This window comes from Pygoscelis adeliae, unplaced genomic scaffold, assembly GCF_000699105.1.
Source record: "Pygoscelis adeliae isolate BGI_AS28 unplaced genomic scaffold, ASM69910v1 Scaffold393, whole genome shotgun sequence".
Taxonomy (NCBI): Eukaryota; Metazoa; Chordata; class Aves; order Sphenisciformes; family Spheniscidae; genus Pygoscelis; species Pygoscelis adeliae.
This window is the reverse complement of record NW_008824376.1, coordinates 1-16,231: the sequence shown is the minus strand read 5'-3', so window position 1 is coordinate 16,231 and position 16,231 is coordinate 1. Positions and strand designations below refer to the sequence as shown.

At 41.1% G+C, this 16,231-nt stretch overlaps 1 protein-coding gene across 1 annotated transcript in view; it reads left to right on the top strand.

Annotated features, from left to right (window-relative positions):
- RAB3B (RAB3B, member RAS oncogene family) overlaps window positions 1-11,866 on the top strand; it is a 17,657-nt gene extending 5,791 nt beyond the window's left edge. Inside the window, exon 2 of the mRNA XM_009320175.1 lies at window positions 11,859-11,866. Coding sequence (XP_009318450.1) covers window positions 11,859-11,866 — 8 coding nt within the window. The remainder of the gene's footprint in view (window positions 1-11,858) is intronic.
- Window positions 11,867-16,231: the final 4,365 nt, after the last annotated feature.

Genomic DNA, 16,231 nt, shown 5'->3' with positions numbered 1-16,231 from the left:
GAAGGTTTATTTCTGTTTATAGTTAATCACCTCAATCCATTGTTATCTCATTATAACTCTACAGTGAAAGCCAAATTCAACTTCAGTCTAAGCTCTGTTACCGCTGGAGTTACTCCTGCTTACAATATTGAATTTACTCTCACTGCAAGGAGTAGTATCTCTTTTCATGCTACATCTTTGCAGAGTTACTAGGTATATGGAGAATTTGCCCTTGTTTGGTGCATTACAATAAAATGAAAAAAGTTACAATATTGCATTCAGAGGTACCAGAGTGTATCCAGGAGCAGGGCTGAGTGCATTTTTGTTAGTTAAGAGCTGCTGATAGTTCAAAGGTTTGGACCTTTTCTAGAGCAAATGGGCCAATGTTAACTAGTTGCCCAACAGGGGGAAAGCTGTACTTGGAAAACTTCAAGGGAAATTCTTCAGCTGATGTAGTACGGCACTTAAGCTTTGAAAGGACAAACGGGTTACTGATCTCCTGACCTTCTGCATTTAATGCTTTTTACAGCAGAAATTCAGAACAGATATTTTGGTACTTTCCAATAATCATTTTACATAGTCTTAGACTCATGTGCCTCAAAACGTTTTCTGGTTGTCCTTGTCTTATCAGAATCACCCTTACTATGGTTTTCTTTCACAGTGTTATCTTCCACATAATGATTAGGTATATTCTATATTTAAATGTGCTTGGTTACATTGTGATCAGCGACAAGATAATACAGTGGGTGGAATTTATGAGTTCTCATAGTATTTGTCTTAAGTGAGCACATACTTAAACTGTGTTGTAAGTTTTTGGTGAATGAGAAAATATAACTATTTATTGAGCTTATTCACATTTATAACTTTCGTGCATTGTGTTGTCTACTGCAGTGTCATGTTTATGCAACACTTATGAGTAGGCTGAATGGCTGATTTTAGAGATAAAAACAGGAACCTAAGACCACAAAAACTGGTTTTCAGATGGGAGAAATTGTACCTTGTAGCACAACTGGAGTACCCAGGAGTTTAGAAGTGGGTACTTTGTAATGTATTTTCTGTTGTCTAGCTATTTAACGTTATCCTGATTCATTAAACAGCGTGAACTAAGCTCCCAGATGTTGCCCACTGATTTTCTGTATTTCTGTCGGCAAGGCTATTTTCAGTCATGTGGAGGGAAGGTCATATGAGTATCCCTGTGTCGTGGTTTAACCTCAGTCGGCAACTGAGCACCACACAGCCGCTCGCTCGCTCCCCTGCCCCCCGTGGGATGAGGGAGAGAATCGGGAGAGTAAAAGTGAGAAAACTCATGGGTTGAGATAAAGACAGCTTAATAATTGAAATAAAATACTACTACTAATAGTAATAATAATAATATACAAAGCAAGTGATGCACAATGCAATTGCTCACCACCTGCCAACCGATGCCCAGCCAGTCCCCGAGCAGCGGCCCCCCCGGCCAGCTTTCCCCAGTTTATGTACTGAGCATGACATCACATGGTATGGAATGTCCCTTTGGCCAGTTTGGGTCAGCTGTCCTGGCTGTGCCCCCTCCCAGCTTCTTGTGCACCCCCAGCCTTCTCAGTTGGTAGAGCATGGGAAGCTGAAAAGTCCTTGACTAGTGTAAGCACTGCTTAGCAACAACTAAAACATCGGTGTGTTATTGACATCATTCTCACCCTAAATCTAAAACACAGCACTGTACCAGCTACTAGGAAGGAAATTAACTCTATCCCAACCAAAACCAGGACACCCTGAAGCACCTTTTGATTTGTTAGAAAGGTGAATGAGTGATGGTCCTTCCAGTGCAGGGGAAATGGTGGCGTTATTCCCTATCCACAACATAAAATCATCTGTGTTTTGATTTTTTTGTTTGTTTGTTTTAATAAACAGGTCCCCAAAATGACCTTTTACTTGGTTATTGTAGTTAAATTGTGCTGAAGCTGCAGTGTAACCACAGTGTGCTCAGAGATCCACCTGGCTGCTGTGTGTAGTTATGTTGGAAGGCAGCAGCACTGGACTCTGTGGATGTGGATGGCGCTGACAGAAGGAAACACTGGTGAGAAGCACCAGAAACTGGACAAAAATGCAGCACGCTCTTGCGGTGTGGAGAACTGGTAGGCCTATGGCTGGCTGGCCAGGTTCTCCCATCTGCAGAACAACGTAATGTTTCAGGAGACACAGAAATCTAGGTTGAGATCAGGTGAGCTGTTCTGGTTGCCCAGCAAATATTAATGAGAGTGGCGAAGTGGGAAACATATAAATCCTGTTTGGAGATAGATATATCTTTCACTAGCAGCTTAGCACCTTGCATTTTATAGTCGGGGCTACTGCAGCCTGAAAGTGTATCCTGGGCATTCTAGTGTGTCCTTCTCTGCTTCTGTCACAGTCCAGGCTTTGCTGTGTTGCTAAGATGTTCCTCCTTCCCAATGGAGCTGCTGGTCCCAAGTGTTTTACCTAGCTCACACATGGCATCCTGCACTTCTGTTGTGCACTTTCATCTTGTTTGAAAAGTCCTTTGGTTTTGCTAATTCTGCTTCTGATCCATTTCTTTGCTAATCAGATACTCATTGCTTTGCTACTAATTTATGTTAGAAACTGAAACAGAAGGAGGCAAGAGAGTTTGAAACTGTGGAGGAGCCAGGTGTGAGTGGAGCGGATAAATGCGCACTATGTTATGAGCTGCTGTGCTTTATTAACTGAAATAACTTCATATGGTGTAAGACTTAAGTGATTAAACTTTGTGTCTTACTTAAAGAAGGCTCAATGATGATATTTTCTTAGCCAGATTCTGGCTGGCTAGTCACTCTGACAAACAGATGACAGACATCTGCACCAGTGCTAGAAGTTAAAGTCATGAAGGGAGAGCAGTGTGTGTAGATACATGTGCGTGCACATGCTACTGATGTCTGTCAAGTGTTACTGTCTCTCCACTTTTCTTGTAGCCAGCATGATAAAATAAAAGAGAACACACAGGGGATCTGTGCGTAGGATGTTTACTAGGCAAGGATATTCACCCTAATGCTGCTTTTGCTTTTGCATATGCTTATTCAAAGATCCACCTGCTGCTTCCCCTCCTTTGGTCCCTACATCAGTGATAATGCTGTGGCAGTTTTGAAGTCACCAAGCGTTTGAGTGCCATGGTAACTGTATCGCGGTCCACTGACTGCCAGCAGGCACTGAGCCCTTCCCAGTTTTGAAAGGAAGTAAGTGCTCTGAGTGACAAATTGTGGTAGACTGGCATGAGTCAGCTTTGATAAGTCCATGGAAAGTCCTTTACCAAGTGGTTTGCAGGTGTGTCTCTCTCTTCTTTCCTTCCCTCTTTTTAAAAAAAAAAAAAGAGAAATAACTCCCATCAAATGTGTTTTGGATTTTTTTTTTAACTCTAAAACTGTCCTACATTATTGAAAGGCTAAAAAATGCATTCCCATTGGAATTACCACCAAATGCTAAATTGCTTTCTTGCTTTGCGTTTTAGCCTCATGCTGTACACATTTCTGTAAGGTTATACCACTTTTCCTATAGTTTTCTCTTGGCTCTGTTTTATGCACCCTGGCTTGCTCTTGGTGAAATCGGATAGCACCTTTGTAAACACTTTTGCATTAGGATAGTTCTCATAGAGTATTGTCGTAACAGAATTTGAAATAATGGAGTTGTACATAAGAGTGAACAAGAAGAGCTGGGGAAAAGAGAGGAAGTCCATTTACTTGTTTCCTTTTCAGAGAAGACATATTCTGACTATAAGATAGCATGCTGGTGCATCAATTGATTGCATGGAATAGCAACACTGGAAATTTACAGCCAAGCAAGGCTAATTAAAGAATGCATTTTCTATATCTCTTGCATAAGACTGGAATGACGGACCTCAACCTTTATGCTTCTCTTATCCTCTCTTAGCCCTTGCTGGTTTGTAGAACTGCCAAAACTGTGGAGAAAATCAGACTTCACCATGTTCATGTGTATATGTGTGTGCAGTTTCTAAAAAGACACTCTAACTTACTTCTGTTGTAGTTACGAACTTCAGTTACGATAATGGTGACAGCCCCGCAGAGGTTAACTGAGGCTACGTGTGATTTGGGGTGTGTAGTCATGTAATGTTTTGAGAACTTGGTGGACAGAATCAACCTCCTCTGGAGTTGTCTCCACTATCATCAGGTGTAAATACTTCTGTTTGTTTAGTATGCTGTAAAATACGAACTTCTTCAGCTGGAATTCTTTTATACTTGCCCTCTGCTCCCTTTGTAGAGGCATAGCTGACTAAATGGAAGGCAACAGAGGACTGGGAAACAAGAAAAGAGCTGGTTAGGAGGTGGAAGGGGGTGATTAAACTTCCCTTTTCTTACCCTAACTACTGCAAACTGCCACTTCACTGCAACACAGCATGGCAGGGTTTGTTCCAGTTCCTAATGGGACGAACACAAAGTGCTAATTTCAGTCCTGCTACGTCTGGTTTATTCCCATGTTATTTCTAAGGTGCCCAAGGCTGAAGGCTTGTGTCGCACGTTGTTGTGCTATTTCAGAAATTGCTGCTTGCAGGACTGTGTAAACTTATTTATGATTGCCAGAGAGCAAGTTCTGTCTGTGTGCAGCAATTAGAGAGAGAAACTTAAGTGACAATTAAAGGTATAGAAGTTGAAATACCATTGAGCATTTGGATTGACAGTGTTTTTTCTCCCATCTCTAATCCCAAAGACACAGTGCTAACAGTTACCAGAAAAATAAGGAAGGTCTTTAGATATGATTCTAATCTCTAACATTGATGCAAACTTGGAGGATCTGCAGGACAGGCTTACGTCACATGTAGGGTTTAATGCTGCTGTAACCTGGCCAGGTGCATCCAGCTGCTCAGCAGTATAGTAAAACACTGAGGGGAGATATATTGTCTGAAAGCAAGAAGGTTGTGCTTAGTGCGGCATGGCAGGGGGCTTGCACCAAGCCTGATTTAGCTTAAGCACAACTTCATGCTGACACAGCTGTGCCATCTCCACTTCTGGAGCTAGCTCTGTCTCTGGTAAGTGAGGGCCTGTGCAGACAACTCCACTGCGCAGTGCTGACAGGCCCTAAAGCCAGCAAGTGAGTGGAGTGAGAACTAGAGTAGAACCAAAGCAGGACCATGAAATGAAAAACAAAAAAACCCCAGTGTCTTTAATGATTACATTAATTACAGTGGAAAGCAACACCAAAGAAGCACTGCTCATAAACGCTGGCTTGCAAGCAGCAAGGAGTGGCCCTGAGCAGCAAGCCCATGAGGGCTGGGTTCTGCAGGGATGGAACTTGCTGTCACAGAAGTGTCAGTCTACATGAACACCATATGGATTCCAGCCTTCCTGTGAGGTGGTTGGTGCCTGGGCTTAGCGCTTCCTGAGATGAGAAAGGTATGCATTTGGCAAAGCTCTTCAGCATGTTTTTATACACCCTTCCTCACTAAACCCTGTTCCTAGGTTGTTTTCCTAAGTCTGAGGCATGGTGTAAAGCACAGAAGGGACTTGAGTGGGTTGGCTGATTATATGAACTCAGGGTTCCAGATGAACAGTATATCCATACTGATGCTCGTTCCAACTGTTGTGCTATAATTATGTGACAGCTGAAAATCCATACCTGTTGAAGGCTCCATATCCTAGCTAAAATGGATCTCTTTATAAGAATGCCCTTCATCTTGAAAATAGCATGCAGGAAAAGTCACTACTGCAAAGATATTAAATGAGGTAAATTTGTGAGAACTGCTTAGTACCCCTGAATCTTTGGGGGTTGGAAATATAAAATTAATCATTTCCTTTCACTTGTGCTAGTTAATGATTTATTTAGGGAAAAGCAAACTCTTCCAAGGGAAGAACCTGCATAAAGTTCTGCCCCCGTGATGTACTTGCTACTGTTCTGAGTTGCATATGCCCCACTCCACGGTAGCACGTTCAAAACTGTGGCCATCATTCTGGAATCTTGGACATGTTTGACATTATTTCATATTTCCTGCTAAAATTCTGTTGTAAATATGCATAGGAGCTGCTACTTATTCTATCAAGAGACTGCAAGAAATCTAAAGGGAACAAATTCAGCAAAAATCATCCACACCATTGTCATGGCAAAACTGTGATTTGAACAGTCTTTCACCTAAATCTGTAAATGGTTTTGGTCTTCCAGATACTTACTGTTTTAGTGGGAAATTTCATCCAAATCAGTGGTACTTGCAGAATCTGGCTGTAACTTAGTCACAACAGCATCTTTGCATCACTGCGTCATTGGTTCAAAGTCATGTGGCAGTTCTCCCATCTGCAGTGCGGGCTGTGGAAATCCTCTCCACACGGCTGGGAGACTGGGAGGCACAGCAGCTCCAGTTGCGTATCAAAACCTGATGTTGCTAAGTGATGGCCAGGTAGTCACCTGCCATACCATTTACAAAATCCAAGTGCTTAAACAGAAGGAAATTAATAGCTTTGTTTTCTAGTAACTGCATACAAGGTGTTTATTCGCTCTGGTTCTGAAGGTATCAAACGTATGCATCCCTTTTACTCCAGCTGGGATCTTCAGGGTTTTAAAGTTCCTGGAATGGCAGCCGTTTATCCTGCCTGAGAATGTGCCCTCCAAATGTTATTTGTTAACATTATAATATAATATAACATTATATTATGTTATCCTACAACTGCGAGAGAGTGCAGTCAGTTTGATGATTAAAAAAACCCAGACCTTTTAAAAAAAACACGCTTTTTATCATCTAATACAAGGGCAGAGAAGAGGTGGTATTTGTTTTGTTGATTATAATGTCAGAATCTGTGCAATGTGGCCCTCTTCTTTTTTCTTTTTTTTTTTTTTTAACTATAGTTTACATGTCTGAGAAGCATTGCAGCATTGATTTCTTTTTCTAATATATTTTTTGTGAAGGAAGGTGAGAATAAATCCAGGCTATCATATTTGCTAACTACTCTGGGACTGTTACTAGGAAATACGATAAGCAGGAGATTTTTCACTTCTAATTTGTCTACTTATTTTATGGATATAAAAAAAAATTGATAAAGATTTAATTGCCCTTATGCCACAGGTGAGTTGTGTGTTCTGCTAAAATCAGTCTGCTCAATAAAGTATTTGTTCAAAATAGTCTCTCACAAGGAGATGCTGAGTGACTTTTTCAGTCATGACTCATTGGATCTCCATTTTTTTAAATTAAAAGATTCCCAAGACGTTAATTTTAAGATCTCATCTATTAAATTCTTGATTAATAACAATAAGAGTGTTAATTTGACAGTGTGTCAAGGCTTGAGGGATTCGTATAACTAGTGTTCTCTTTTCAGAAAAGGAGGGATAGTTTGTTTTTTACCAGAGGTGGGCTTGCAGACCCGGGTTTGGAACTAGAGACCACCATCTGAGAGAGTGGAAGCATTGCAGTAGATTGTCTGCCTGTGAGGTGCAATCAGGAATGCATCTCCCCATCCTGCATGGTCTTCCCTTCATCCAGAGGATGTACAGCGCCTGTGTATCTGCAGAGGAAGGGACAGGGGGTTGCAAGAATGAAATCTGTATTGGCATCAGTGATCACATCCTACTTCTTACTCCTCAGAAATGAGCTCTTCTCAAGTTTTGCACTTCTGCACAGTACAGACTGCACTTTGAATCTGGACTGTAATTTGGAGCTGTTTCCAGCAGGGACTTCTGACTCTAGAGGAGCTTTCTCCCAGAGTCAGATATGTGTGTTCTGTGTAAAGAAGTGCTCTCTGTTGAGAGGCTTGATGCTTTGGTTCCTTGCTTTGGCGGTCTCAAAGTATCGCTCAGCTCTTGCAGGTTGCTGTAAAATTGTATACATTTAACATCGCTTTTATGACTGACCTCCTCATTCACTATGAGTAATGAATGGAACAGAAAATTGTGTTTCTTTGTTTTATTGAGTAATGAAAAAGAAAATTGCACTAGTTCTACCGCATAAGCCTTGCCAAAAATAGCACTTGACTATATTTTCTCTGGCTCTTCTTCTTTACTATTATTTTACTATATTAAAAGCAATCTTTTTTCCCCTTTGGATTTCTTTCCATCTTTGTGCCCTGAAGCTTCAAACACCAAATTCTGTGAGTCATATAAATGTTCTGAGACATCAAATTAAGTAGAAACTGGAGAATGAGTTCTCAAAAGGTTGTGAATGCTGCTGACGTCAGTCTCAGATTGAAATAAGAAAAAAAGATACAGCTGGTGGATCCTGTGAGCAAGACTGTAAGGGCACTTAACGCTAATTTTGTTGTTAGAGCAGAAATTGTGTTTTTATAAATGAAGGCAATAGTCCCAACTGAAGATTTAACAGGCATTCATCTTAGTAACTAGATGATCTTGAGCTTTCATACTTTACACTGAAATTTGCCTTCAGCAGATTCAAACAAAATTGCTTGGAAGTGACTAAAATGAATGGCAGCATGCTTTCTGCTTTTCAACTTGTAATACCATTCTGTTTTCCAGCTCTACTTTTGCAGAATACCTCCTTCAAAGTAGTATTGCAAAGTATGTTTGTTTTTTTAACAAACAGAAGTCTATGAACCTATTCAGAGATTTTTCTTGTCTATGGGAGAGAACTGAATTTTGGAAGTAGTAAGGAGTCATGAAAGTCAATATGTCTTAAGAATTATTTTGATAACGTGAAACATCTACCTTTTAGAAAGCAGTTAGTAATACTGTTTTTGAAGTTAAATGCATGCAGATTGCATATCGGTATTGATTTGGTGGTGCTATTGAAACTTCCTATAGGTACAGTGAGAAGAGTGCAACAAGTGACTAAAGGAAAGGGACGTTTTCCTTCTGGAAATCACAAATAAATCATTTGCTATTAGCTTATCAGTGCAGAAGGCTTTTATGTGTATGCGTGTTTTGGCTTTAACAAATATGGCAGTTCAAAGTTGACAGATAACTGATATACTTGTTGACTACTTTATCCTACCTCCATTCAGACAGCTCACTGGAAGCCTGCATCTAATTGTTAATAGTGCTGCAGTGATCGCTCTGAGTCTAGATATGTTTTGACTGAAGGTATGTTTCCACTGGTGAAATAGGAGTTGAAGATGTTCAGCCCTTTGTAAAATCAAACTCTATTTTGGAGAGCATCTTACAGCAGCAGATACAATAGTGTCGAGTTCAGAGAGACCAAAGTGAATTGAAGTGAGCCCAGAGGTATTGAAGGAGCAAGGTAATGTGATTGCTGGTTAACTAGATCAGGACAGCAAAGTGAATGCCTCCATCAGGTTATCTGTATTGCTGTGCTCAGGTGCCTTTCTGATGCTGTGAAGAAGACATTTCAACAGATTTTAATGGAAAGTCAGTTTACAGATTGGTGGCATAGCATGTACCTGTGCATGAAATATTGCAGTCAAGGCCAGTATGAAAATAAACAAGAAATATTGCTTCAAATTTAGAGATTAAACACAGGCTGGATATACCTGCAGGTAGCCAGTAGGAGCTCAATAGGAAAGTAATGAAGAGGGGCTGTCTAGCTGGCTACTCAGTGCAAAATGTACTTTTGATTTGAAGCTGAGAAGAGTGCAAGGGAAGAGGTTCTGGCTCTTGAAGCCTGTGCACAGTGTTCTGTGAATAGAAACACAAAAGAAGAGTAACCCCAGGAGCTGGCGGTGCTGCCAGCTGCGGGGGACACCAGGGTGAGCCTGTCCCAGGGCTCAGTGTCCAGCCACAGGCTCCTCCTGGGAGGGGAACCAAACTGCATCAATTTACAGTCCTCCTTCTGCCATAACTCCTTGGTTACCATTGAAAGGGAGAGGCAGGCAGTGATGATAGATAATTTGACTGAAAATTTATCAGCCAGTGGGATATGAGATAACTTGCCTGATATATGTGATGACAGTGGCTTTTGAAGGCTTACAAGCAAGAATGATGAGAGAGCATCTTGTACTCACAGTATACAGTTTTACCAGCGAGGGAGGGACCTGTGAGGGGTGACATCCTTTAAATTACACCTACAGGGTTAAGAAAAAGTTCTAAATTGAGAGCATCATGTCATAAAAAGAGTCTGTGGAATTTGTCTGAATGTGCATGTTTGGCCATACAGGCAAGGGAGGAGGAGGAGGAGAGGTTTCAGTGTTTCAGTTATACATGAAACAGTACTAAAAAGAAGGTGCACCACAAGCTGGTTTATTGGTGATTGGTTTCTAGGTTAGGAAGATGTTTCCCCGTTGGTAAAGTTTTACATAATTGTATTTCACTGCAATTTTGTATCTGTTCCAGAAACATCCATTTCTGATCGCTGTTTCAACCAGAAGCTTGTACTGTTCAGGACCAGATGCTGAAACACTTCAACTGCTCATCTAAGATGGCATGGTGATTTCTCTACCCCATGGTGAATGAGCACACAGGCAGAGAAGCGTATCTGTTTTCTGAAGCTGCCTGTTTCTGGTTAACTAGCATAAAAATTAATATCTGCTGAATTGGTGCTTATCAGAATTCCTAAACAACTCTTCTGCCTCCAGCAGTGACACTCGATTATGTTTCTCATTCCTAAGCCTCTTAGAGGTATAGCATTTATGAATCTCTTATAATACTGTTTGCTTGACACATTTAGTTAGGCATATGACAGTGATTGGTTGAAAGAAAAACAAGTCATCTCATCGAGTACAAATTGAGGCTTCTAGTAAGGAGAGTGGAAAGGCAAGCAAAGGTTTCCTGCTGTTTGAAATCAAGTTAGAAGAGGGCCATTAAAATAACTGAAATGGATTTAATATAAAAATGGGCTGTATGTCCACTTCCCAGCCAACTTCAGACAGTCCACTTCAGCTGGGTTTGTTAGCAATTGCAGTAGAGAGGCTGAGGACTGAGTGGACTATAGGGTGACTCGGCTCTCACCTAGTCCCTCAGGATGTGTGAGCACACTGGTGGTGTGTAATCTTACACTTGATATTGATTCTGCCGCTAAGTTGTGGGATAAAAAACAAATGCAGATCTGCAAAGAGCTGTCTGCCCAGTGTCTTCCATGAATGCAAGGTAGACAGTCTAGTAGGGATGAGGCAACTGTAGTGCTGATTGGGGTGATGGTTCCTGCAGCCCCATGGCTGTGAGTGGTCACTGCTGATCCTCCTGGCCAGATGCACCGCCAACAGTGGCTGAAGGAGGTGCTGCTCAGTCAGTCTGAGTTACCTTTCTGCAGTGGCTTCGTGATGAAGGTTCCTAAGCATTCTTGTAATACAAATGATGTTAAGAAGTAATTGGTATTGTAAGCAGGTGCATTCCAGCTCGGCGTACCTTGAAAATTTGACAGCAGCCAGATGTTTAACTAGGTAGAGTAACTGATGACTCTAAATACCATCATATAAATCTTGCAAATGCTACTGAAGCTGAGACTGCTGCACAATTCACGCCTTCTGAATTGTGATTTCTCGGAGGTCCTGTTTGATCAAAGAGTAAACTCTTGTCTTTAACCCCTGATTGCACCCAACAGAGACTGCATGTATTGTGATGGGTCACTGATGACCAATTTCAGCAAGTCAGTTAATTGATCCTTTGGAGCTACACAAGGCTGGTTGAAATAGTTATACAAAGATATTTTTTTTTTTAGTATTTTAATGGAAATTGACCCAATATTGCTGTTAGATGTAGCTGCAGAAAGAAGCTTTCTACAGCAGCAGTCTTGCTTTGGTATACATTTCAGCCAGCATATGGTATACATTTTAACTGAATGCACGGAGAGTTAATTTGATTTAAGTTGATTTATTTTGATTACTGACATGAGGATATGCTAATGAGAAACAATCCATCATGTCTGAAAGACTGCTTCAATTTCTAGCACAACTGATACATAATGTTTGTATGACATGCATGAAAAGTACAGTAAAAATGTGTTGGACTATTTTGAAATTTTTCTCAGTGGTTACTCCTTGATGAACAGGAGGAGACACACATTATTCTGATAGCAGCTTGACAACACATTCTTCTGTCAGCACAAATGAAGACATTGAATATATCTAGCTAGGATAGATATATTTCTTTGCCTCAGGAAATTGGTGATACTGGTAGTTGTAAAAAAAAAAAAAAAAACCAAAACCAAAAAAAAAAACAACAAACCAAACAAACAAAAAAACCAAACCACAAACCTTCCCCCCACCAAACCAAAAACAAACAAAAAATACCCCCAACACCAAACCAAAAATCTGCTAACCTGGCAGTAGTACAGAGTTTGGGGACTCACAGCTTTGCACCCCCATGCTGAGGTGTGAGAAAACCTCCAGCTGCTGGACGGTAGCAGCCTTTGTCTGCCACACTTTGTGGTGGAAGAGGGTAACCCAGTGCCGTTTTTCAGCAAAACTTCTGTCTGGGGGTCAAGAGGTTGCATTGCCTGGACAAAGTGCCAAAATAACTTCTTGTATCTAAAAAGTTTTAGAAGAAGGTTGCTCAAATGCAATACTGAACTCCCACTAAAGGTGTATGAGGTCTAGGCACCCAGCTCAGACCAATGTGTTTTGAAATTGGTCCTTTAGTTTTTAATTTACTGGAGCCTGTTCGTTTTAGATGTTTGCGTACATGTTGCTTAGGGAGAAAAAGCGTAATATCATAGTGGAGCATTTTAAGAGAAAGCAGATTGTTGGATGCTAACAATCTGCTAACCTGGGTCTAAAAACTTTTTCTTGTGAGCATTCAGTTATGGGTAGGAAGCCTTCCTGTTGTATTGCATGGGTATAAATCAGCCAAGGTATGAAGTGCTGTTCTTTGTAAAGTAACTAAAAGTGATAATTCCTTCCTTGATGTAGCTATTCCTCCTGTGCTCCCCAAAAGTCACATCAACTTATCTATGTTGTGATCCTGCAAATGCTTAATAAACATGCTCCACTCTAAATATACAAGTTAGAACAACCAGCTCCACTGTTCTTACCTGTATGAATATGGTATTGAAATAAAAATCTTTCTGAATGGCCAGTAAATTAAGTTGTGTCATAGCAAGTCAGCTGCTCTCCTTATGGGAGACTTGGCTGATGTCTAGGCCCTGAAGTGTTTTCCACCTAGCCAAAAATACCCACTTCATCAAGGAGGTAAAAACCTTATTTATACAAGAACATTAAGTGATAATCCACCATATAGTCACTGGTAGCAACTGATCTGAGTGACTTACGCAAATAATCACTATAGACACAGCTGCTACAGGAGGAGAAGAAAGAGTGGGATGTTTTACGGCTATCTCTGCGCGATGTTTTTGATACAGCACTTGAGTAATCACACTGCCTGTGCTACCAAGGTGAGCCATATGAATAACATTTATTTAAGTAGACAAGAGCCTCCTGTATTGAGCCTGAGCAGGAGGAGGGGAGCTCTGCTTCTTTCCCCCCCGCAAGTCCTTTGGTGGGGTCAAGCTTTGTGCTTGGGCAGGACACTATCCCCCGTGGAGAAGAAACTCACAGGTAAGGGAAGCTGGTGAGTGCCCACAGATGGCAGAGCTGCAATTGCTTTCTCCCAGGGTGGCTCGAAGACGGAGCACAGTGCTTGTTGCACTGTTGGCAGCACAGCTGGCAGTAGTGCCAGTGGGGTTGCTCTGGGGACTCTGGAGTTGAAAAAACTGGAGTTCTCTCACCTCTAGGCAATGTGACGTGTTGAGAGGAGGAGATGGCACACCTGTGAAGGAGAAAGTCCCACTGACGTATGAAGTGTTGCTCCATAGCTAAGCGTGGTGTTCTACTTGGGCACGGAATGATGCAACCTGACTTTTCTTTTGCTGTATGTTTTGCAGGAGACATTCATGTGACATAAGCATGTTTGCTAAGATCTGGAAGAGGTTTTCTGATATTTAATCTGTTCCTGTCAAGCAACAGGGTGGCATCTTCTCCTAGATGTAGCAGATGACAGGCTTGATATATCCATGAGGCAGTTTGTATATGATATTTGGAAAGTGTAGCTTGTCAGTTAACACCTGTATTCATTCAGGCAGGTAAGCAGACAGGCAGTAATGGCAAATGAAGTATATTCTTAATGTGAACCTATGAAACCTAATGTTTCTCTGTGGCAAAACCAATCTCTATTTCAATATAAATGAACAGCTACCTCCCGGCTGGTGTTTCTTTTCTTTTTCTTTTTTTTCTTTTATATATCAACTCTTCATTCCTTGAAACTGAATTCCTGTTTTACTTTAGGAAGTAAGTAAAGTAGTCCTGGTTATGGCTTTGTCATACCTGTGTCTATAGATATCTGTCTCTCTCACGCCCCAAATTCAGGTCTTCTCTGCAAGGACAGTTTGGGATACAAGTAGGTCTAGGGCACTAGAAATGGCCAGAAGTAATCAATGCAGGCAGAAAGGCGATCGTATAGTTGGGAGGAAAACAATTGCTAGTAAAAGGTCAGTGAAGAGAGAAGGGTCCTCGCAAAGACTCAGCAGGACTCCTGAAAGATCCTGGTGATGTGCCCTTGTCTCCCTTGCTTTAATACCATATGACATGCTTTCTCTGCTTGTTTTCCAAGCTGCCCCTCTAGCGCTGTCCATCTGGAGTGACAGGAGCATGCTTTGTTACTGGCAGCTTTTTGTTGCTGTTGAGCAAGTGAATAAACAGTAGATCAGCTGCTAATCTCAGCCGAGATCAGACAAACCCAGAAAACTCCAGCTTCTACAGCAGCACACTCGAGAGCAAAATCTGGTTCAGATGCTTTGTCTGAAGTTACCTTGGAAAACTGTGTCCAGAAATTATCTCACTTTCAAATTGTGGAAACTATAATGAATTATGAGTAACAAGCTGGTGACTCCTGTGAACAAAGAAATTCTGAAAAAATCCTGTGCTGGTTATTGCAGCTTCCCACAAAAAAGGATGAATGAGTTTGCAGTGGAGAAAGTACAGCTCCATGTTGCCTTTAAAGTATTCAATTTTTTGTTGAAAACATGAAGCTGGAAGGAACAATGGTACCATGGTAACTTGTGATCTTTTTAATCTTTTGTAAAACTGTTTACCATGACAATATCAAGTTAACATAGCACATTCTTTCTGAATTTCTTGTTTTCCCTTTTATTATAATCATGTGTTTGAAACTCTCTGATGCTATATACTGCTATTGAAGCTTTGCGATACCTTCAGTAAAACAAAGATGCTAATTATGAGCATTTTTGTTACTGCGCCTAGTTGATTTTTTTCCTTCACTTGTTCATTTTCTTTGTTTTAACAATCCTATTAACACCTGAGAATTCTGACCTAAGCACAGTCTAATTGAGGCACAATGTGAAGCCTGTAATTGAGTTGCTGTTTTCATTAGATAATTGCATTAATTGTATTTCCATCGTTTGCTCCTGAAATCTGAGAATGATGTCTGAGAAATGGCTTTTCAGTAACCACGTGGACATAGAGGTAGTGACAACTCTGCTTCTCCAGACTGTGGTTATAATTCTCAGTGCAGTTTGTGCACTGATCTGCATTACCATGCTATGAAATTGTTCAGCGTTCAGACTATGTCACAAGCTGACAAAATGGAAAAGCTCCAAAAGGATGCTGCTGCATGCTGCAAGCATATGTCACAAGGCATCAAATCCTGATCTGAATCTCTTGGATGCAAACAGAGCATGAACAAAATGCATCTTCAACTTTGAATGTCTTAAGCTTTACCAGATTTCTCCGCAACTCTGTGGGTGCCGAGTTTGGCCACACCCCTGGAAGTGACAGAAGAAACTCTACACAAAGATTGAAAAAACAAACAAGCAAACAAAAAAAACAACAACCAAAAAAAAAACCACCAGCAGAAGCAGAGCTCTGTGATTACCAAATAAAATAACTGATTGAAGAGTTTTCCTCCTCCATTGAAATTTTAAGTAGTGAAATGGGCACAAGTCCTAGACCCAGTGAAATCAACAGCAGTTCTTTCACCTTATTGACTGTGACAAGGATAATATCACTTTATCGTCTTTAGTTTCTAATGTTCCTTGGGAATTGCAGAAGCAGAGAGTCATTCAAGCTCAAAGGAGAAGACTGCCTGAAGACCTGGTCCCTGCTGATCTCTGGCACAGCTGAAGAAGCCTGTCCCTGCCCAAGGAAACTGCTTGCTTTGCCTTTGCTGAAACAATTCTTGTAACATCCCTGGGATGATCATGTTTACTTAGCTCATCCAAACGCAGCTTCCCCTTCCACTGTTTTTCAATAAGCCTTTTTTCCCATCATCTTTTTTGTTTCAGTTTGTCCCTTTTTTCCTCCACCATGACATGTCACGAGCTGTCTCCTTCCCAGTAGTGCAGTCTCTGCAGCAGATCCCATTCCCTCTGGAGAAGTCCCAATGCATTTCTAGTATGATCCCTCCCATTTTCTTTCCGGGGCACAGAGATGAACCT